This window comes from Corvus hawaiiensis, chromosome 24 (assembly GCF_020740725.1).
Source record: "Corvus hawaiiensis isolate bCorHaw1 chromosome 24, bCorHaw1.pri.cur, whole genome shotgun sequence".
NCBI classification, from domain to species: Eukaryota; Metazoa; Chordata; class Aves; order Passeriformes; family Corvidae; genus Corvus; species Corvus hawaiiensis.
Genome location: NC_063236.1, coordinates 88,166 through 110,351, shown reverse-complemented (window position 1 = coordinate 110,351; position 22,186 = coordinate 88,166). Strand labels below are relative to the sequence as shown.

General features: G+C 55.4%; 2 protein-coding genes across 3 annotated transcripts; one reads left to right on the top strand and one right to left on the bottom strand.

Annotated features, from left to right (window-relative positions):
• Window positions 1-132: 132 nt before the first annotated feature.
• Window positions 133-14,112, bottom strand: VDR (vitamin D receptor). The gene is made up of 10 exons (XM_048328446.1): window positions 14,033-14,112; window positions 13,109-13,163; window positions 7,550-7,700; window positions 5,638-5,768; window positions 3,206-3,390; window positions 2,978-3,101; window positions 2,407-2,578; window positions 1,817-1,968; window positions 1,424-1,540; window positions 133-1,206 (listed from the first exon to the last, which is right to left on the bottom strand). The coding sequence occupies exons 3-10, from the start codon at window positions 7,696-7,698 to the stop codon at window positions 947-949; spliced, it is 1,290 nt and encodes a 429-aa protein (XP_048184403.1). The 5' UTR covers window positions 7,699-7,700; window positions 13,109-13,163; window positions 14,033-14,112; the 3' UTR covers window positions 133-946.
• A 3,369-nt stretch (window positions 14,113-17,481) lies between these two features.
• On the top strand, window positions 17,482-21,025 carry TMEM106C (transmembrane protein 106C). 2 transcript variants are annotated; one of them, XM_048328451.1, is made up of 8 exons: window positions 17,482-17,580; window positions 18,056-18,278; window positions 18,376-18,439; window positions 18,806-18,965; window positions 19,046-19,186; window positions 19,333-19,382; window positions 19,632-19,685; window positions 20,024-21,025. In XM_048328451.1, exons 2-8 carry the CDS (start codon window positions 18,086-18,088, stop codon window positions 20,145-20,147), a joined length of 786 nt encoding a protein of 261 aa, XP_048184408.1. In that variant the 5' UTR covers window positions 17,482-17,580; window positions 18,056-18,085; the 3' UTR covers window positions 20,148-21,025. The 2 variants fall into 2 exon arrangements, with proteins under 2 accessions (XP_048184408.1, XP_048184409.1); XM_048328452.1 differs by having other exon boundaries at window positions 17,482-17,614.
• The last annotated feature ends 1,161 nt before the right edge of the window (window positions 21,026-22,186 follow it).

Sequence of the window (22,186 nt, the reverse complement as noted above, 5' to 3'; positions counted from 1 at the left end):
CGCACGGACACGGACACCTCCCCCCACCTCTGGGACAGACACACACGGGCTTTCCCGGCCCCCCTGGGGCGCGATGGATGGACAGAGACACAGGGATGGGCACACGGACGGACGGACACAGGAGCCTGCGGCTGAGTTGATTTGCCCAAGCAGGAGTTTATTAGCCAGAGCCAGGGACCTTCTGGACACTGATGAGGGCCCGCGGGGTTTGTGACGGTTCTTCCCGGGGGTCCGGAGCCCCCCAGCTCTCAAATCCCCCTTCCCAGGGTTTTCTCTGGGTGGGGACTGGGGCCTGGAGCTGCCTCCAGAACACGGCAGGAGGAGGAAGCCAAGCTGGAATTGGGGTCCCTGCCCCAGCCCAGGGGTCATCACCCCATCCCTCAGAGGGGTCCAGCTCCAAAGTCGGGGTGGCTCCTGGAGATCCCCCTGCTCCCTAATTCCCAGGGAATGCAAACAAAGTTTGTCCTGCTCTTCCCTTTGAGGTTCGAGGACAAAATTTCCCCTCTTGGGGCTTTCTCGGCTGCCTCTGGCTCATCCCAGTCCAGCAGCAGCAGCACCCGGGACGTGTTGGAGCTGTGGGGACACTGTCCGTGGCAGCTCCTGGCTGGGATTTGGGGTGTCCAAGCCCACGGGCCCTGTGGCGATTCAGGGGGAGCAGAACACGGCACCCACAGCAGCGCCCTGAGTTCATCTCGTGCTGCTTCCCCTTCCCAGCGTTCGAAGAAAGAAGGGAGTTGAGGCAGCCTGGCCCCAAAACATCCACGGAGAGATCAACCAGTTCACGGGGAAGCGGGGAAGCTGCTCCTGGAAGGGGAAGAACCCGAGCAGCGATGCCAAAACCCAACCCCTGCTCGGGCTCAGTCCCCTCCTCGTCCTGCCACAACCAAGGCTGGCTTCTCCCTTTTTCCCGAGGCACGCAGGGCGGATTTTCCCCTTTCCCAGGCCGTCAGGAGATCTCGTTGCCGAACACCTCGAGCACCAGCGGCGTGAGCTGCATGCTGTGCTCGGGCTGGAAGGAGAGGCAGCGGTACTGCCGCGAGTGCTCCTCGTTGAGGCTGCGCAGGTCCGCGAGCTTCTGGATCATCTTGGCGTAGAGCAGGCGGCTCCCGGGCGCGGCGTGCCGGGCGCGGATGTAGCTCTGCAGCACCTCCGAGAGCCGCTCCTGCAGGGCCTCCACCCGCGCCGGCTCCCGCACGCCCGGCCGGTCTGGGGAAGAGACGGCGCTGAGGGGATCCCCTGCTTTTGGGGCTTTTTAGGGCTTGGGGTGATCCACTCCCTTTTCTCCTAATCCCTCCCTTTTTGTCCCTTTTTAGGGCCAGCCGTGCTTGGGGTTTTTTCCCCTCCCTTTTGTGGGATTTCAGGGCTCACGGTTTCTTCCCTCGCTTCTGTGGGTTTTTAGGGTTCAAGGTGGGTTTGTCCCTACCTGGGGACAGGATACAGATGGCCATGAGCAGCACGTGCTCCTCCTCATGCAGGTTCAGCTTCTTCAGCCCCACCTGGAATTTCACCAGCGGCTCCAGCAGTTCCATGCTGTGCCCAGCTGTGGAGAGAACAGAACCTTAGAAGGCTCTGGAAAAGGATCTTTTCCTCTGGGAGGGGATTTTTCCTGTGGGAGAGGCTTTATTCCTCTGGAAGAGGATTTTTCTGAGATACTGAGGTGGCACTGGAGACATTGAAGGACCACTTATTGCCCCCAAGCCCCCCAAACTCGGGGCAGAACCCACTCCCTTTCCCAGCACAAAACCGGGCACAGAGGGAAGCCACAACAGTGGGAAAACCCACGGAATTTCTGGATTTGGGGCTGGGATTCCCTTACCTTGAGTGACATCGCTGACCCTGTACTTGAAGTCGCTGCTGCCGCAGGTCCAGGACATGTCCTCGAGGGTGAAGGACTGGTTGGAGCGCAGCATGATCACCTCGATGGCGCTGCACTTGAGCAGAATGATCTGGTCCTCGGCCGACAGGTCCCTGCAAGAGGAATTTCCCCCAGGAGGGGATCAGGATGCTCAGGGGACAGAGGGGATGTGGGACAGGGCCAGGAGGAGCTGCCACCCCCCAGGGTGGTCACCGGGCCCTCAGCTGGGGCTCCCTCCCCAGAAATTCCCATTCCAGGTTTTTTTTTCAGGTGGGTTTTTGCCCCAAATCTGGAGTGAACAGGGCCTGAGGCCCCTCACGAACCCCTCGAGTGCTGCAGCAGCTCCAGGTGTTTCCCTGATGGAATTTGGGTGCATTTTCCAAGGTTTTGGGAAAAGAGGAGAACCCCAGGAAGGGGGAAGAGACAGAAAATGGAGCTGGGAAGGGAACAGAGCCAAGGGACACCTGGGAAGAGGAAACAGGGAAGGCTGTGAAGGGCAGGATGGGATTCCTGGGAGTGGGAGATGCTGGATTTGGGATCCAAGGCCTCACCTGAATCCTGGGATCATCTTGGCAAAGCCGATCACCTTCTGGATGCTGTAGCTGACCAGGTCAGCCAGGTGTGGGAGCATGGAGAGCTGCGAGAACTCCAGGTTCATGGAGGAGCTCTCGTCCTGCTCCTCCGACAGCACCAGGCTGGAAAACGGCGGCGGCTCCACGGAATCTGTGCAGAGGGAAATGCTCTGAGGGGACCCCAGGGCGGTTTGCACCTGGATGAGCCCCCACAGGGAGTAATAAAAAGGTCTGGGATGGCAAATTCGGGTGAAACTGCTGCAATTCTGTCCCTGTCTCCTCTGGAGGGGTGAGAGAAGGGAACTGGGAAGGTTTTGAGGCCCTGTTTTCCAATGGGATCCAGGGCCAGTTTGGGATTCAGGCCTGGGGATGGGGATGAAGAGGAGGAGGAGAAACAGGGCTCTGGTGGTGGGGTTAATCTGGGCTCTGGCCAGCCCCAGAATTTGGGGTTTGGGGTGGTTTGAGGCGTCACCTCCAGCCCAAACGGAGCCCTGGGGTCCTTCCCCACGCTCCCAATCCTGTTTTAGGGCCGGGAGGAGCCGAGGCACACCTGGGAATGTGCTGAAGGCCTCAGAGCTGAAGAGATCCGAGGAATCCTCGGACGACAGGTCCTGGGTGAGGAGGGACGAGGATTTTGCGGCCCCTCTGCTGCTGGGCTGGCTCCTCACGGGGGGCTGGAGAAGACAGAGAAAACTCCCTGAGGAGCCTGGCCGGCAGAGGGATTTGGGGGTTTTGCAGGGGGAATTTGAGGGATAAAAGGGATTTTTTGGGGTTGTACCCGGAATTTGGTGAAGTCAGCATAGGTGGGGTCGTAGGTTTTGCGATGGGCCTCGAGCAGGACATCGATGACTTTTTGCTGCTCCTCCGAGAGTTTGGGTTTGAGGCTTTCCCTGAGCGCTTCCTCCTCCTTCCTCTTCAGGATCATCTCCCGCTTCCTCTGCACCTCCTCGTCCGTCAGGATGACTGGGAAAAGGAAAAGGGGAGGAATTAGGGATTGAAATGACCCCTGGGTGCCATGCCCAGCACCTGAAAAATCGCTTTTTCCACCTGCAACCCCTTGGCCCCGGTTTCCTGCTGTGCCCAGGAGGTTTCTGGTGCTTTTAGGGAAGAATTTGGGGGCACTAAGGCCATGCCAGCCATGCCCCGTGCCCGCTCTGCTCCCTCCCTGTTTGCTCTGTGCTCCCAAATCCCAATTCTGAAACCCTCAGGGCCGCCAGGTTCACCCAGCTCCAGCTCCTCTCGGCTCCCAGCTGCCACCCAGGGGTGTCCAGCACTGCTTCAGGGCACTTTTAATCTGATTTTTAAGGTCAAGGCACAGCTGAGCCCCCCCCGCCCGCAGGGTTGGGGATTTATGACTTTTATTGGGGTGGCAGCGCTCGGCAGCGGCCAAAGGTCGGGCTCCACGCAAGGCTGGGCCTGTTTATTTAGGGAAAAGGAGCAGCCAGGGGCAATTTGGGCTCAAATAGTCACTTTTTTTATCAAGAACTCCAAGCCCTAAGTAGCCTTAGAGGGGCTGGAAGAGAAGAAAAAGCTATTTTTTTGCAACCAGGGAGCTGCACAAATCTCTGGGGATCACAATTCCCGAGAGCACCAGGTGGGACAGATCCCCCCAAAAGCAGGAATTCCCTTCCTCAGCCTTTTCTCCAGGGATTGGAGATCCTCCCCCCCCCTCCCAGGGTTGTTTTTAAATTCCTTGGGTGCAGAGATTGGATTCTGGGAGAGTCAAGGTGGAATTTAGGGCGAGAGGTCAGCAGGAGGAGCTCAAGGTGAGGAGCCCTCGGCCTCCCCTGTTCCTTTGGCCAAGGGCGATTTTCCATTTTCCATTCTCCATTTTCCAGCCTTGCACAATCTCAGAGGGGCCTGGCAGAGCTCTGAAGGTCTGGTTGGGGCTGAAAACTCACTCCCACCTCCCCCACTGGCAGCTCCGTGGCTGCCAGAGCCCAAATCACCCCCGGCACGAGGGTCTGCCCTGCTCATCTTCCTCCTCCTCGTGCCCATCCCACACTCCCAGACCTGAATCCCAAACTGGCCCTGGATCCCAACACCTTGTGGAAAACAGGGCCTCAAAACCTCCCAGATTCCCTTTTTCCACCTAAAAATAACCCCAACCCCTGGTTCTCCCTCATTTTTCCGGTGGCAAAGTCCATTTTTAGCTATTTTTAGCCTCTCTGGGTCAGTTTTGGTTAATCCAGGCAGGAGTTGCTAACGGGGCTGTTTACATGTTAACTCCTGTGGGGAAAACATGGAGAAAACCTGGAGAAAACCCCCTGGAATTGCTGCCCAGGAACTTCCCAGCCTTTCCTGGGTAATTAATTGGCTGCTGGTGCAAATTAAAGCATTTCCCTCATTAGGGGCTCCCCAAAAAACAGGGACAGCCCCCAAAATCTGGGGACAGCCAGTGTGGGGTGTGGCCTTTTCTGCCCTCACCAAGCTGCCAATCCCAAAGAATAAAATCCAGGGATTTCCATCAGGATCGTTGAAAATTTGAGCATTTTTTTCCCACAAACACCTCCAAATTTTGATTTTACGGAAGCCCCGGGGTGACATCAGGCTCTGTTTGCTCCCTGTGCAGCACATCAGGGAAAGGGCCTTGCTTCCACATCCCAAGTTTCCAGCTCCATGGACACCCTGGCCACAATCTCCCAGCAGAAAATGTTTGGTTGGAGCTCTCCAGGAGGCCTTGCACACCTCAAACACATTTATTTTTAAAAGCCACTTATCTCTAAATACACCTGGAGAAAACAAACATTTGGGCCACATTTGTGTGTTTGGACTGGGCTTAAAAACTGCTTTAATTCCCTCTGCTGTTGACTTAAGTCCCAGCTTTATCCCACATGGAAAAAAGGCTCGGAAAAAAAAAATCCCAGAGGGAGAGGAGGAAAACCCAACCTGGCTCCACGGGGATGGGGAAGCTCCTCCAGCTCTCCCTGTAGAGCATGGAAAATACTGGAAAAGAGGATTTTCAGAGCTGCTGGGAGCCACGGAGCTGATTTTCACAAAAACCCCAGGAAAATCCATGAGAAAAACAAGTCCAGAGTGGGAAGGAATCATTAAACCAGCTCCTCTCAATCATTACCCGCTGCTTCCCCTGCCCTTTGCATCCCCCTGGGATGTTCCAAATCCCAGCCCTGGCACCAGGCACACGGAAAAGGGACCGGACACGGCCCCTGGAGCATTCCCAGGGGTCATTCCCGGGAGCTGGACACTCACATTCCTTCATCATCCCGATGTCCACGCAGCGCTTGAGCCGGCAGGCCTGGCAGTGCCGCCGGTTGTCCTTGGTGATGTGGCAGTCCCCGCTGAAGGGACAGGTGAACATGGCCTTCCTCTTCATGCTTCTCCTGGAATAAGCAGGAAAAGGGGAAAACCCCACCTTTTTGGACTGAATTCCCACTGGTTTGGCTGACACTGCAAACATCAGCTGAGTTGGGAGCTGCAGGCACTGCTGGAAAAAGGAAATTTCCCCCAGGGAAACATCCGAGGGGTTCAGCCACGGGTTAATCCTAAAATGATTTGGGAGAAAATGACCTTAAACCCGGCTTGAGCTCCTTCCACTCAACCAGGCCGCTCTAAGCCCAGCCCAACCTGCTGGGTTTAAGCAGATTTTTGGGTCTAAACCAAAAGGGTTTAGGGTGAGGGATTTTTAAGGCCAGGAGGGTGGAAGGGTGGAAGGATTGCAGAGAAACCCCCCCCGGCAGCAAATAAACCCGAGCTGGGGCCGTGTGGTTTAAACTGAGCTGCCCTAAGCCCGGCTTTGCTGGCAGAACTGGCCTGAGCACATTTTGGGTGTGCAGGGAGAGGAATTCTCGCTGCAGGACATGAGAGGAAGGAGCCTGAAATGACAGCCCTGAGCTGCAGCAAAACCACAGCCGGAACGGGAACGCCGAGCCTCGGGACAAAGCTGGCCAAGGGTAAAGGGTCAGAGCCAGACTCGTCCAAAGGAAAAGGGTCTGAGCCAGAATATTCCAAGGCTAAAGGGGTTGGTGGGATTTTGGGAAGGAATTCCTCCCTGTGAGGCCCTGGAATGGAATTCCCAGGGAAGCTGTGGCTAAAAATATGGGTAAAAAAAAAAAATCTCCAATATGGATAAAAATCCCCAATATTTCCTCAGGCTGCAGCCCCAGGAATCAAAAGCTGGTTTTAGGAACAGAGATATCAACAAAGCAGCTTCACTCTGCCCTTACTTGCCAGGAATTTGGGATTTTTGGGAATTCATCCTGGAAAAATGGATGGCAGGGTCCTGTTTTCCCCCATTCCTCCAAAACCTTTGGAATTTTGCTGTCCCCAATGGGGACAAACAATCCCAGCACTCGGAATTCAGCCATGGACACCCCAAAATTCACAATTTTGGTGCACAAAAAGCTCCTTGTTTCCCAAAAAAACCCAGGGAAAGGCTGGGAATGTGCAAACAACGGGGCCTTGGAGCAGGGAAAAACACTCCGGGGGCTCAGGGCAGGCCAAAATTCCAGGTTGGGAATGAAAATTGCAGCTTGGGTGGCTCCAGAGGCTCCCAGGGTGACACTGGAGCCGGGCTTGGCTGGAATTCCATGAAAACCTTCCCAAGTCGCCCATTCCCAGGAGGATTTGGGATCCCAGAGGCTAAAAATAGTGGATTCCAGGCCTCATTCCCGGCCTGGAATGTGGGAATTGGGTTGGGAGGTTGGGAGGGCTCCAGGTGAAAGTGGGAATGGGGCAGGATTCCCAAGGGACGGAATTCCCAAGGGGGGTCAGCAGAATTCCCTGGAAACACCGGATTTTGGGAAGAGCCGCTCCAGGGGATCCCCTGCCCATCCACATCCCCCAATCCCAGAGTTTTTGAGGAGATTTTACGACTTTTTGGCTCGGGAAAAACCCCAATTTGTGACGCCAGAGTTTTCCCACACTCCCCCCTTTCCCTGGAGCTCTGCAAGGCTCCCAGCTCCATGGAAAACCCTGGAAAAACAGGGAAAAACCCATCCCAAGGTTCCAAAACCACCAAAAAAACCAAAACATTTCCCCCCCTTAAACCCTGGGAAGGCAGAACCGCCTGGAATTCCAGGCCTGTTCCGGGATCCCATTGGATTCCCATTGGGAATCCCAAGTTTTTTCTGGGATGGGGACATTCCTGAGGATCCAGGCCCACCTGAAGAAGCCCTTGCAGCCCTCGCAGGTCATGGCGTTGAAGTGGAAGCCGGTGGCTCTGTCCCCGCAGACCCCGCAGATCCTGGGAATGTTCCGCTCGGAGTCTCCGGCGGGATCGGGCAGGGAGGTGCTGGAAGTGCCCGGATCCATGGCTGGGAGGGGGAAAAAGCTGGGATTTGTCATGAAAATTCGGGATTTTTCTTTTAATTCCCTCTGATTTGGGGCAAAACCAGGTGTTTATTCCTAAAATTATTTCCAAAATTTAGGATTTTTCCTTGGATTCCCACTGATTTGGGCAAGGAATTTTTATTCTCATTGGCTCTGGGCATTAAAACCTCCCAAAAAAATCCAGTTTTTGGGATTCTGGAATGCCGGGAAAGCTCTGGGAGAGGCTCAATTAACGCCTCACTAATGAGGCAAAACAACCCCGAGGCTCCTTAAAAATTCCCGGTGCCTCTGGCAAGGAATTTGCCTTTTTTCCATTCCAAATCCATCCGTTCCCAAATTCCAGCGGCAGCAAGCGCTGGAATCCTTTAAATCCGTTCAAATCCCGTTAAATCCCAATTCAATAATATCCTCTGCTTTGGGACTGTTTTCCAGGGATTCCTGAGGGGGATTTTGAGAGGGAGTTTTGGGATTCCTGAGGGAGATTTTGGGTCAAGAGCCAGATTTTGGGGCTTTCCCTGGAATTCCCTGGGACAGCATTCCCAGCTCTCCTCTCCCGCCATTCCCAACAAAAGCCTGGAGTTTCACCTTCATTCCTTTAATTCCTTCAGAATTTTGCTTTCATTTGGATTTTCCCAGCCGGGCCTTGGGGGTGGGGGTGGGCTGAAAGATCCCTGGGGATCCCTTCCCGTATTTTGTGAAGGTCCCATGGAATCCTCTCCCAAAACCGATCCCAAACAAAGAACTCCCGAAATCCCACAGGAGCTGCTCCATGAGGACGTTCCAGATAAACAAAATCCCGAGGAAAACCGGGACGGGGAAGGGGTGAAAGTTTCCCAACGGAATCGGAGCAAAGAGCAGGGGCAGATGCAACGCCCCGGGAATTCCAGCTGGGAAAAACGAGCCCGGCAACTCCGGAGCTCCTGGCCCTGACACGGGAGGGAACTCTGGGATGAGGAATTTGGGATCCATAGATCCCAGTTTTCTCTGTATCCCATAAAAAATTGGGAATACTCCACTTTCACAGGTTCCCCCTGGAGCTGGCACTTCTGGTCCCATAAAAATGTGGGAATGTTCCAGGTTAAACCCTCGGAGTGACATTCCCTGTGTCCCAAATGCATCCCACTGCTCCTTTTAAGTGGGAAAATCCAGGGAAGGCTGTCAGGGAGAAGCTGCTCCTGCTTGTGGCAAATTCCAAAACTCCTCCAGAGCTTCTCCCTGATTTCGAAATATTCCCAAACAGGTTCTGGCTCCGTCACCCTCCAGAGAGAGAAAACCACCCTGGTAAAATGCAATTCCCAGGAATTTTCATCCGGGATTCTTTTTTTTTATAATTTCCAGCCTCCCTTGGGCTTTTTTTTTTTTTTGCTCCAGAGGGAGGGAAAATTCCAGCAAAATGCTCCTGAAATCTGCCCCAAAAACAGGGACTGGGGAGAGGAGCTGGAATTTGGGGAATTCCAGCCTTAATTCCCTGGATTGGAGCAAAGATTGTCTGATCTTCCTGGTACAGGAACCCTAGGAATGGCCAGGGGAGGTTTAGGGTGGATATTAGGGAAAATTCATCATCCAGAGGGTGGTCAAGCACTGGAAAAATCTTCCCAGGGAAAGGGCACGGCCCTGAGGCTGCCAGAGCCCAAGGAATTTTTGGAAAATGCTCTTGAATATTTGGGATTTTTGCGTCCAGTGCAGGGCCAGGAGTGGGACTGGACGATCCCAAGTTGGAATTTTCCAGGATTCCAGCTCCTTCCTGCAAAGAAGAGTCAGGAACCCGCGGCCTTGGGATCCCACGTGGGATCGGGCCCTGCCCCACAGGAAACTCATTTCCCAACTTTCCCAGTGGGTAAAGGCCAATACCCAACCCCATTCCCAGCAGGAGAAACCCCATGGATTTGGCTGAGGGGGATTTTTGGTGTGGGACGTCCAAAATTCGTCCAAAATCCACCCAAAATCCACCTCAAATCCTCTCTTTCCAGAGGCCCAGAACTCCTAAAGCACCGAATTCCCTGCACCTGCTCCACTTCCGACTTTTCCAGCTGCTTCAATTGCTAATTAATGGATTATTTAATCCATGAAGGTGGGGAAATACCCATGCGGAGAAAGGAGCAGCGGGAAGAGGGAGAAGGGGACAAGGACGAGCTGGATCCCAAATCCTGGCTTTTCCCACCTGTCTGGACAAGCCAGGAAGAAAATTCCAACTGATCCCAGCACGTGACAGGGCCAGGCCCTGCCCTGCTCCTTCCCTGGCAATTTTCCTGCTGCTGGAGTTGCTCAGAAATTGAGAGGGAATTCCACTTTTCCCCTTCCTGAGAGGAGCTGCAGCATTCCCAGTCCAGCTGCAGTGGGAATTGCTCTTCCCAGCTGTTCCTGGGCTGCAAAAAGACCCTAAAATGACATTTTTTTGTGCTGGAAAAGGACCCTAAAATGACATTTGTTTGTGCTGTGAGCAAAGCTCTGCCCTGGACCTGCTCCCCCTCCTTCAAGGATCTCAAATCCCCCTTGGATTTGGGAATCAGATCCCACCTCAGCCTTTTCCCTGCCAGCTTTGGGACATAGCCATTCCCAGACATTTTGTCCCCAACTCTCCTGGTTGGAATTGTCACCCCTGGGGAGCAGCAGGAAGAGTTTCTGGGAGTGGGAATTTCCCACGAATGAAACAGCCCCAAAATCCCAATTTTTGGGTAGGGCAGGGGCCACCCTGGGCAGCAGCAGGACACAAATCCAGGTTTTTCCCATGGAATTCTTGGAGTGTCCCAGCCCCTCAGGAACGGACTGTGGAGCTCAGGACTCCTCCAGACACAGGAATTGCACCACAAGGCCAGGAGAAAATGGGGGGAAAAAGCAAAATTCCAGGAAAACTGTGCTGGGAAGGGCTCTCCGTATGGAAAAATTCCCAAAGCAGAAGTGGAAGGGCAGCACCAGCCCCGTGCTGTGGAATAAAATCTCTTTTTGTGCTGGAAACAGCCCCAGAAGAGCCCCGGGAAGGTGTGGAGGGACACAAGTGGTTCCCAGCTGTGGCGATTCCCAGGAAATCTGGGATTTGCTGTCCCCTCCCAGGTGAGCCAGGGGACACATCCTGGTCTTACAATAGAGCTGGGCCTTGTCAGACTCTGGAGCAGGGGATTTATGGAGCTGGGAGGGATTTTTTGGGAGGAGGGGTCGTTTTTAGGGAGCTCTCTGGGGCAGCAGGGACAGGAGACCCCAAATTCCTGTCCCTCCCCTGGGATGTGCCTGGAGGAAAAGGGAATTCTCACTGCAGCTTCTCCTCCTTACAGCTGGGAGCCTTTAGAGACCCCAAAATCCTGTGTTTTCCCCGGATAAAGGTGGAACCAGGATGTGCCTGGACGCCCAGATTCCTGTCCCTTCCCTGGGATGTGCCTGAGGGAAAAGGGAATTTTCACTTCGGGAGACCCCCAAATCTCTGTCCGTTCCCTGTACCTGGGATATGCCAGGTGAAAAAGGGAATTCTCGTTCCCCAGAGCCTCATCTTGCCCAAGGAAAGAGGAGGACGAGTGGGAATGATGAAGCAGCCGGAGCTGTTGCAGCCTGGAATTGGGAAATTGGAGCAGCAGCCACGCCTGGGGCATGGAGAAGGTGGGAAAACCCTCAGGAAACGGCTCAAACTTTTCCAGAGAAAAATCAGGAAGGCCTCATGTGCCAAAAATCTCCTTTTCCAGCCCACTTGCCTCCAGCAAAACTCTCTGGGAGTTACAAAACCGCTCAGGAATCGCTCCAGGAAAGGAGAATCCCTCCCCAGCGTTGCTGTTCCACTGCCCAGGAGAACCTGGAGCAGCTCCCTGGGATTCCCGGGAACGAGGAAACGCCTTTGGATGCCCGGATAAAGATTCCAGGTATTGTTTTCCACCCTTTTCCCATTTATTAGCGGCAGAAAAGGGCGAGGGTTGAGCTGATAAGAGCCGAGATAAGAGAAATGGGCCCGAGGAGGAGCTGAATCAGCAGCGGCTGGAGATGAAGTGGCACCGGGGGTGGCACCGGGGACATCCGGGCAGTGCCACCCCAGGCCCTGGCACGAGGAGGAGGAGGAGGCGCCGTCCCCATCAGCTCCCCCCGTTTCAGAGCCTCGGAGAGCCCTGGACCTTCCTCGGCCTTTCCCGGGATTTTTGTTCCATTCTCACCTCGGTTCAATCGTCATTTCCCTGGATTTTTGCTGCCCTGGTTTCCCTGGATTTTTGCTCCCCTCGCTTTCCCCATCATCTCCCTGATTTATTTTTATTTTTAATTCCCAGAACCGTTCCCCTTCCCATTTCTCTCCTTTTTAGGTTCCTATTTCCACCCCAGCCCATCTTGAACTGGGATTTTCCCTGTCCCAATGCCTGACAATTCCAGAATTTCCCCTCCGAGAGCTTGGGCCAGGCTGGCTCTGCTTTGGCTCGGCCACAGGAGGTTAAAAATTATTCCTGGAGCAGGGTTAGCCATTAAATGGGAAAAAAAAACCCCCTGGATTTTCTATTTATTCCATTTATTTCTCCCTAAACACAGCAGGATTCAGGGAAACAACCCCCAGCAACGACCCCAGGGGTATTTCCAGCGCGGGAAAATTCTGATTTTGGGGATTTTTGTTATTGCTGGGACATCTCAGCCCTGATCTGGTCACGCCCTGGAGATCTGGGGCAGACATCTCCCATCATCATCATCGTCGTCGTCATATCCCAGACTTTCCTTGCTCCAGGATTCCAGAGAGAACCCAACCTCACCCTGGCATTTTCCCCCCTTTATTTCACCCCGTTTCCACCAGATCCAGCCCGATCCCGGGGCTTTTTAAACTTTATTTAACTTCATTTATGCCATTTTTGGTCCCCTTGGTTTCAATCTTCAGTTCCCTGGATTTTTGATGCCCTCGCGAATTGGTTTAACCCCAATTTCCCTCGATTTTGGCTCCCCTCATTTCCCTGGAGTTTTGCTCCATTCACACCTTGGTTTAATCTTAATTTCCCTGGATTTTTCTCCCCTCACCCCGGCTTTAATCTTAATTTCCGTGGATTTTTGCTGCCCTCACCCCTGGGTTTAACCCGAATTTCCGTGGATTTTTGCTGCCCTCACCCCTGGGTTTAACCCAAACTTCCCCGGATTTAATCCCAGTCTCCCGGGATTTTCGCTCCCCCCGCGTGTCCCGCCGCGGCCGCGGCTCCTTCCCCGAGCCGGAGGAAGATGAGTCACGGGCTGCTCCGGGGGAGGAGGAGACGCCGCAAAAACGTCGCTTCTCCCGAAAACCTCTTTCCGAGAAAAAAAAAACCCCCAACTTTTCTCAAAGCTCCAGCCTTGAAAACGAGAGGAAGGAGCGGCTCAGCCGCCTCTGCTGGCCCCAAACCACCCCAAAAACGTTTAGAGTGCCATGGGGAGGATCCCCCAATTGTGGTGCAGAAAACCCCCCCCGTACCTTTATTTTCCTGGTCCTGGCACGGCTCGGGATCGCTCCAAAATATAGGAAGGCTCTGAGGAATTAAAAAGGAGGGGGATTAATGCCGTGCCGGGGGCTCAGCCCCCAAAAAACCCCGCTTTGGGACCTTGAACGTGGGTTTGAATCGGACGCTGAATCAAGAGAGCAGACAGAAACCCTAAAATCACCTTCCAGGAAACCCTAAAATCACATCAATACCCCCGACAGCACCCAGGAACCCCAAAATAACATTACAAGAGAGCCTAAAATCTCATGAACACCCCCAAAGCCCCCAGAAATTCTCCGGTTTCGAAGTCCCCCCCAGAAAGGGGGAAGCCCAGAGAGCGGGGAGGGACAGCGGTGCCTTTCCGGGATGTGGGGACGCCCCGGAGCACCCCAAAACTCCGGGGTGAACTCACATTTCTGGGGGTAGTCAGGGCTGAGACTGGGTAGTCCATGACCACCCCAAAACCAGGAGCCACCCCCAGAGAGGCTGAGAGGGACCGGGACACCCCCAACCCTAAGGGGGATCCTAATTTTCGCAGGGAAAGCCCCAAGAGCCTCCAGCTGAGGGGGGACACGGAGGTGAGGGGGTCTCACCGGGGACCCCCAAGCGCTCCCAGGGCACCGGGGGGTTCAAACTCACACGGGAAAAAAACCCAAACCAGAACGGGAAAACCGCGAGCCCAAACCAGGAAGCACCGGCAGCACCGGGGAGCCTCCACGCCCTCCTCCCCGTGCCCCTCCTGCCGGCGGGGACATCCTGGGAGTACCCCGTGCCCGCGTCCCTCCACCCCCACGGTACCCCACGGCCCCCGCACCCCCCGGTGCCCACGGGAACGGCCGTCCCCGGTTTGCCGCAGCGGGCACCCCCTGTATCCCAAGGAGCGCCAGAGCCCCGGCGAGCACTAAGAGGGTGTTGACCTGGTCCCGCTGTCCCCAGCCCGGTATCCCGGTGCTCGCCGTGTTCCGGTACCTGCGCTCCGACCCCGCCGCCCCCCCGGCCCCGGCCGCTGCCGCCTTTTGACGGGAACCGGAGCCCCCGGCCCCGCCCCCTCAGCTCAGACCACGCCCCCGCGGGCTCCACCCGCCAATGCCAGCGCGGCACCGCCTCAGCCCCGCCCACCCGCGCCACATAAGGGCAGCTGGGGGCGTGGCCACGCCCACGGGGGCGTGGCGGGAAAATCGCACGTGGCTGCGCCCGGTAGCGCGGGGGCTCCCCCGAGGGTCTCCGGCCCGCCCGGTGCCCACCGGACCTCCGCTGCCCACCCGGTTCTCCGCTGCCCGCTCGGTGCCCACCGGTTCTCTGCTGCCCGCACGGCCTTCGCTGCCCACCCTCTCTTCGCTGCTCACTCGATCCCGCTGCCCAGTCGGGAGCACCCAGGTGGGCAGGGGACTCTTGGGGTGCCAGAGCTCAGCGCTTCGGGGGCTGCCACCCCTCCAGAAAGCCCAGTGGGTTCGGGCAGCCGATCCAGCTCCCAGTGAGTGCCCAGTGCTGTACTGAGACAGGAAAAAAGCCACCAGCGCCAGAGTGCCACCCCCAGCACTCCTGGCTCTTTGCAAACTACAGCTGCTCCCCACAGAGCCCCGGCCTCCACATCAGGAGCCTGAACCGAGCCCGGGGAACCGCAGGACACCTGGATTTGGCTGCTCCTAAAGCATCTGATGGTGTTTGGGACAAAGCAAGAACCGACCCTGACCACCCAAAATCCCATTATTGGGGTCTTGGAATGTGGGGATTTCGGCAGAGCCAGCTCAGCCCAGTCTGGGCACGCTGCACCCCAGTCTAAAAAAAATCGGCATATTCGGCAATTTTCCACTTTCCAAATTTCCATCCTCATCCCCTTCTCGCCCTCCCCCCCCTCCCCCCCGCCTCCGGGACGCAGCCACCCGCAACACCGAACAGAGCAGCGAGAAAGGCTCCCAGAAAACCGCTCCTGCTGCTCCCAGGTTTTATTGGATGTTCCCTAAACCCAAAATCCCGAGAGCAAACGAGCCCGCGGTGCAGAGGAGCCCCCGCAGCCGCGGGCACCGGGTTCAGCCGCCGCGATTTGCGTGGGGAAAACGCTTCGAAATAGCCTTTAAATTGATTTAATGAGACTGATGAGGGGAAAACAACGTCTGGGAAGAAATGGGAGCTCATCAGAGGCAATTTCGTGGCGCGGAAGGATTTCGGGAGGGTGCAGAGTGGTGGAAGCTGCTCATCCCCATCCCGGCGTTTCTGGGATCGCAGCTCTTTCCATGCCCAAAAAATGTCCCAAAATCTCCCAAGGCTTTTCCCCACTGACCCGGCCGCGCCCAGAGCAGCGTGACACCTTTTCCATAAGAATTTGCCACCATTCCCACCTCTTTCCCACCGGGAATTTGTGCCCCCCGAGCTCTGGGGAAAGTTTGTGGCCGATGAAGGTTTGAATTCCCTGCCTTTCTCCCGATTTCCTGCTGCTCTTCCACCCTCAATCCGAAGGGGTTTGGGGCCAAATCCCGGCTCTGTTCCGCATCCCTGGGACAGCCAGGGATGTGCAGGGATTCGGGAGGATTTAATTCCTGCACGGAAATTCCGAGAGCTGTGAGCCGGAGCCGCAGTTTTTGTGCTGCTCCAGCCTGGAAAACGGGATCGGCGGGGCTGGGAGAGGAGGATGAGGGCTCAGGGATGTGGAGCGGCAGGAATTGGGAATTACGAGACCTCCCCAGATCATCGTGGAATGGTTTGGGGTGGGAAGGGACCTTAAGGATCGTCATTCTCACCCCTGGAATTGTCCCTGGACGGGGCTTGGAGCCACCCGGGAGAGCGGCAGGTGTGGGATAAACGGGGCTGGATGAGCTCGAAAGTCCCTCCCAAAAAACTCCGCGATTCCATGATCCCGTTCCAGGGCTCAGAAATCCCTGAGGGATGCACGGAAAAGCGGAATAAAAGTCCAAATCCGATATTTCGCGTGTAGCAGTGATCTCTCATCCCGGAGCCCCTCCCAGGACGGATTCGGGCTCCCCCCATCCCAGGGGAGCGGAGATTTCCCGGGAAATGCTTTCACAATCCCACCTGGCGGCTGCAAAAGGAGCTTCACCCCCCCCCCCCCCCCCCCTCTTTCCGCCCATTTCCCCTGGATTTGGGGCAGAAAAAACTGGGGGAAAAAAATGGGATTAAACCCAAGACGTGACAGGAGCCGAGTGGAGGCTGCGGGGGAATTTTGGGTTCTCTCCCTGCTGTGGGAATTCTCTGCAGGGTTGAGCTCATCCCAAGGGATTGGCAGGGATTCTCCCTTTCCCAATCCCCCTCCATGCTCCTTTTCCCGGGATGCCACAACCCTCGGGAAGGCGCAGGAAGGAGCCGGGGGAAGGAAAGAGAGCCGGGAATTCTCCTCCCCGCCTGGAATTTCGCTCCTGGGAAGGAGAGGAGAAATGATCCATAAAATTTCCTTGGGATACAGCTCCCGCGGCCGGGCAGGAGGTGCCTCTGGAGCTCACAAATAGTTTAATGTTTTTCCGTGAATTTTATTTTGATGGTTTGGGTTTTGATGATGGGGAGAGGGAGGAATTTAATTTTCCATCGGTTTTCCCGTCGGAAAAAAATCCCACGGGAGCGAATTTATTGAAGGGAAATGGGCCCGGGAGCGGGAGAGGAAGGAAAGGCTGGGGGGGGGATTTTTCCCAAAAAATTGAGAGGTCCTGGCGGTGATGCTGGGCTGAACTGAGACGGGTGGGACTAGTCCTTACTGGGACAGACGCCTTCAAACTGGTGTGGGAGTGCTCCTTACTGGGAGTGGAGCCCTCAGACTGGTGTGGGACCGCTCCGTACTGGGAGTGGAGCCCTCAGACTGGTGTGGGACCGCTCCGTACTGGGAGTGGAGCCCTCAGACTGGTGTGGGACCGCTCCGTACTGGGAGGGCTCTCACCAGTCTGTGCTGCTGTGAGGGGACCCCTACTGGGACAGGGCTCTCCAAACTGGGGGGTGTGGGCTCCGTACTGGTCCCACCCCCCCCCCCCCCCCCCGCATGCGCGCTCCGGCCGGGACGCCCCCGCTGTGCGCACGCGCGATTTGCGTCACGCCGCGCCCTGCCACGCCCTGCCACGCCCACCGGAACAACGCGTGGGTTCTACGCGTGCGCAGCTCTGACCACGCCCACCACATGCAAACGAAGGGCGTGGTCACCGGCTCCGCCCCCGGGGATTGGCGCATGCGCTTTAGGTGAACGACGGGGCGTGGCTCACCGAGCCCCGCCCACCCCTTGTGACGCAATAGCGCGCCCAGGGGGCGTGGTCTAGGTAACCCCGCCCACCGCCGCTGAGGGGCGCTGGGCGGGGCGATGGCGAGGCCACGCCCACCTCCGGCTGGCGCCGTTGCTATGGCGACGGCGGCTGCGCGCGGGAACGGGGGGCGGGGCTGCGGCCGTGCCGAGCCCGGGGCGCGCGCTCGTGGCGGGAACGTGGCGCCCCCTGCCGGAGGGCGCTGAGGGAAGGGATCCTTGCGGCAAGGGGTCCGTGAGGGCGGGGGGGTCTCCAAAGGGGGAGGTTTGTGAGGGAGGGGGTCTGTGAGGGATGGGGTCTCTGAGGGAGGGAGTTTCTGAGGGGAGGGGGTCTTACAAGGGGGTTTCTTGAGGGGAGAGGGTCCCTGAGGATGAGGGGGGGGGTCTCTGAGGTGGGGGTCTGGGGGGTCCATAGCGGGGCCTGTTCCTCTCGTGGGGTCTCAGGGGCTCTGGGGGTGGTTCTGAGGGGTTGTGCACAAGCCTGGGACCTGTTTTTTGGGGTGGAGGCCGCCTGAGGAGATGCTGCTCTCAGTGGAGGGGAGGGGCTGGAGACGAACCCCATCAAGGTGTCCCTTTCTCCAGGGAAGCCCCTTGGGGATGGGGACACTTTGTGGTGGGTTTGGGACCCCTGAGAGGGGCGCTGGAGCTTAGAAATGGCTCCAAAACCCCTTTAACTCCCCTGAGCTGCTCCTGCCACCTCTCGCAGGTGACAGAACTGTCCCCATCAGCCGCCACCATGGGCTCTGTGCTGTCCCTGTCTGCTGCCAGCGCTGCCTCGAGCCAGAGGAAGGCTGAGGATGAGGAGGATGAGGATTTATCGGACAGCCAGGAGCCCGTGGAGGACGTGGCCAAGATTCCCTACATGGAATTCACGGGCCAGGACAGTGTCACCTGTCCCACCTGCCAAGGCACTGGCCGCATCCCCACAGGTGGCTGCTCCTCTGGGGCCTAAACATCCCAAAAACCAGCTTTAAACAGCAAAAAAAGGTCACTTTTTTAATGTGTTGTTCCCATTTTGCCTCCCAGAGCAGGTGAACGAGTTGGTGGCTCTGATCCCCTACAGTGACCAACGGCTTCGTCCTCAGAGAACGTAAGAGAGGAGCTCTTAAATCACTTATTGCTGCATTTAGGGGTTGTTTTCACCCCAAAAAACAGGATTTAAAGCATGATTTTAAATATTTCCGCTGTGGGCACAACGATCCCACTCCCACCTTCCATCCCCATGCTGGAGTTTTGGGAGCAACTGCAAAAAAAACCCCAAAATGCTGCTTTGGTTGCTCATTACCCAACTCCAAATGTGTAAAAAGGGAGGATTTTGAGCATTTCTGGTGTTAAAAATGTGAGAGCAGCTCTTGGGTGCCTCTTCCAATGAAACCAAATATGAGGTGGGATTTTTTAGGTTTTTTAGGATCCGAATCTTGCAGAGGAGGTGAAGAATTCCCTGTTTTTTTCCCAGGAAACTCTATGTCCTGCTCTCAGTGCTGCTCTGCCTGCTGCTGTCTGGCCTGGGCGTTTTCTTCCTCTTCCCCCACTCAGTCCTGGTGGATGATGATGGCATTAAGGTGGTCCAGGTGTGGTTTGACAGGAAAAACTCTGCTGTCCTCCTGGCCATCACGGTAAATTTTCCATGGATTTGGGAAAATAAATCAGCAGGGGAATGAGCCAGCAAGGTCAGGGTTGTTTTTGTCCCCTCCAGGCCACCCTGAGGATCAGGAATTCCAACTTCTACTCGGTGGCAGTGAGCAGCCTGAGCAGCCAGGTGCAGTACATGAACACCGTGGTGGGCAGCCAGCAGCTCACCAACGTCTCCAGCATCCAGCCCCTGAGGGACAAACTGGTACTGACTGGGAGTTCTGGGAGCTGCACCTTGGGATTTCAGTGTCCGGTGGCCACAGCAGCTTTTGCTCTGTCCACTCCTTCCAAAAATGGGGTTGAAGGGTGATCAAATTGCACTGAAATCTGGTTTTTTTTGCTCTGTTCCAGGTGAATTTCACCGTGAAGGCAGAGCTGGGTGGATCCCTGTCCTATGTGTAGTAAGGATTTACTGCTCCTTGTAGATACCTGGGGGGCAGAGAGGGTTGAAGCCACTTTGATTAAAATTTGGGAAATTAATCTGGAAATCACTCACTTTTCCTGCTCAATTACTTTGCCAGGAATTTTCTTGAGCTGCTGTGAGATGGTTTTGTTAACACCAAAGTGAAAAATACCAGCAGGAGCTGCCAAAAAAACCCAAATTCCTCAAGTTTTCCCCCCTGCTGACTGATTTCCGTGATCTTTTCCAGTTTTTTCTGCACTTTGCCCAAGGTGAAGGTCCACAACATCGTGATCCTCATGAGGTAGGTGCTGCTCCTGCTTTGGGTTCTTGGGCCTCTTTTCCCACCTCAAAGATTCTGTTCTGGGGTTCCTGAATCCCAAGGGAATTGCAGCCACGGGTTTGGGCTCCAGGGAGAAAATCCTGCTTGGATTTCCCCCAAATTCACCCCAAATCCACCTCAGGGCCAGGTTTTAATCCAGCCCAGGAGTGTGAAACATGGGCTAGAGCACACAACTCCCTCCAGGTGCTGCAATTCCCACTTTTTCACCAAAACCCTCAGGAATTTGGGGGGTTTCTTTTGGGAAAAGAGGAGTTGTGTGATGAATACCGACCTGCTGGGTTGTTCCTTTGTCCTGCCAGGACCTCGGTGAAGCTCTCCTACATTGGCCACAGCGCCCAGAGCTCTCTGGAGACTTTCCACTACCTGGACTGCAGCTCCAACTCCACGGCCCCGCTGCTCCCCCTGGCACGAGGGGCACCCTGACGGCGCCCGGGGGCACAGAGGGGCCTGAAGCCACCTCAGACTGGCAGCAGAGGGACCGTGAGTGGCTCTGCAGGGACAAACCCGGCAGCTCTGGGGCCTTTTGGAGCCCTGCTGGGGGTTGTTCCTTCCCTTCCTTTTTGGGAAGGAGTCTGGAGCTTTCCCTCCTGAATTAGGGGCTGAAATCCCGAAGGTTTCCAGTGGTTTGCACCTGTTTTGGAAGCTGGGCACTGTCAGGGTGTTTTGGGGGAAATGAATTTATTTTTTTTTCAGGGTAAATAAATTTATTTTCTTGTTCTTGAGTGGTGGCAGCACCTCAGGACCTCAAAAAGGGACAATTCCCACTGGGAATGTGCCTCTGTCACACCCTGGAAGGAGGCAGAGGAACCCAAATCTTTGGAATGAGCTTTTTCCTCCTTTTCTCCCGTGGCTCTGACCTGTCTGGCATCCAGAGGCTCTTCCCTGGGGTTTGAGATCTGGGAATTGGCTGCTTTTTGTGCTCCACTTCCCAAATCAGCAGTGATTTGAGGGAGTTCTGTGGGAGGCTGGGATTCCAAGGCCTCCCTGCCGGGAGCTGGACATTCCTGCCGGCTGCTATCCCGAGGAAAATCCAGCTGGCAGCTCGGCCCCCGCAGCCCTTTGGCATTTTGCCCCTTTTTGGGAGGTTTCTGCTGGAATTTCAGCCCTCGTTTCCCATGGGATTTGAGAGCCAGGCACAGCCACAGGTGAGGGAATCCTTCCTCAGTGGAAAAATCCCCTGATTTTTGGGTGACAGTGACATAAAATCCACACTTTGCTCCCTTTTCCAATGAGAGATTCCTGCCGCAGGAATCAGCGTTTTTAGGGCTGAATTATTCATTAAACCTGATTTGGATCTTTCAGTGTGCTGTCCTTCGTTTCTTTTTAAGGAAATTTAAGGACAAATCTGGATTTGTCCTAAATCCAATGCTCTGTTGGGGTTGTTCCTTTGGTGGTTTTTTCCCAAAAATCCTTGTTTTGCTGATGGGTTTCCGTGGAATCCCAGAATGGGTTGGGAGGAACCCTGAAGCTCATCCCATTTCACCTCCCACCATCCCAGGGATGGGGAATCCTCTGGGAATTCCATCCCAGGGCCTCCCTGCCCTCACAGGGAGGGAATTCCTTCCCAAAATCCCACCTAAACCTCCAAATTCCAGTGGGAAGCCACTCCCTGTGTCCTGTCCCTTGTCCCAAATCCATTCCCAGCTCTCCTGAAAGGTCTTCCCTTCTCCAGGCTGAAAAATCCCAATTTTCACAGCTTTTCCCAGGATTTCTGGGGGAAAAAAACTCAACCAGGTGCCCATTCCCAGCTGGGACTAGTGCCCAGAATCCCAATCCCAACCCCCTTCCCTGGTGACCCCAAACTTCTCCCACAAATCCCCCAATTCCTGCTGAGTTTTCCTTTCATTTTTTTAAGGAAAAAGAAGAAATCCCAAACTTTGCTTTTCCTCCATTTTCTTCCCCTCCTGGCTGGGTTCAATCCTGATTTTTTGTGGCTCTCCCCACATTCCCCTTCCCCCTCTTTACCCCCAGCCCCATCCCACTTTTCCAAGAATCCTGGAGGATTTTTTTGGGGGAGAGGGGGGGCTGCCCACAGCAGGGACCCCCAAATTTGCCGCTTGGCTGAGCCAGGAGGGGAAAGGTTTGACCCGAAATCCTTTGTGCAGAGTCCTCATCATTAGGAGAGCCTTTTAAAGGGCACTTTTAGGTGGAAAATCCTCTTTAATCCCCCAATCCTCCTTAATTAATGTCCCCTGCCAGTGTTTTGGTGCTTGGCCACAGTTGGCAGCTGCTGTGCTCAAGGCTGGGGAAGGTTTAAAACATAAATTGTGCCCCAAAATGGCTTTTAAAAAGTTGTTTCTTAAAATCTTTTCCAGTTATAATTTCTCCAAGCAAAGTTTCGCCATCCGCAGAGGCAAAAAGAGGAGATTTGACCCAAAAGAATTGGGATGAAACTCAGGAATTCCTCACTTAGGAGCTGCCTGGGGCCTCCTGCATGTGAAATCCAAGCAAGTTTGGGGCTC

Coding starts and splice junctions, on each gene's coding strand:
- VDR (XM_048328446.1), bottom strand. CDS start 7,698: ATGGATCCGGGCACTTCCAGCACCTCCCTGCCCGATCCCGCCGGAGAC. Junction 3,391..5,637: donor CATCGGGATGATGAAGGAAT/GTGAGTGTCCAG, acceptor TCCTTTTCCCAG/TCATCCTGACGGACGAGGAG. Junction 2,579..2,977: donor GGCCTTCAGCACATTCCCAG/GTGTGCCTCGGC, acceptor CCCTCTGCACAG/ATTCCGTGGAGCCGCCGCCG.
- TMEM106C (XM_048328451.1), top strand. CDS start 18,086: ATGGGCTCTGTGCTGTCCCTGTCTGCTGCCAGCGCTGCCTCGAGCCAG. Junction 18,966..19,045: donor CTGTCCTCCTGGCCATCACG/GTAAATTTTCCA, acceptor TGTCCCCTCCAG/GCCACCCTGAGGATCAGGAA. Junction 19,383..19,631: donor GGATCCCTGTCCTATGTGTA/GTAAGGATTTAC, acceptor GATCTTTTCCAG/TTTTTTCTGCACTTTGCCCA.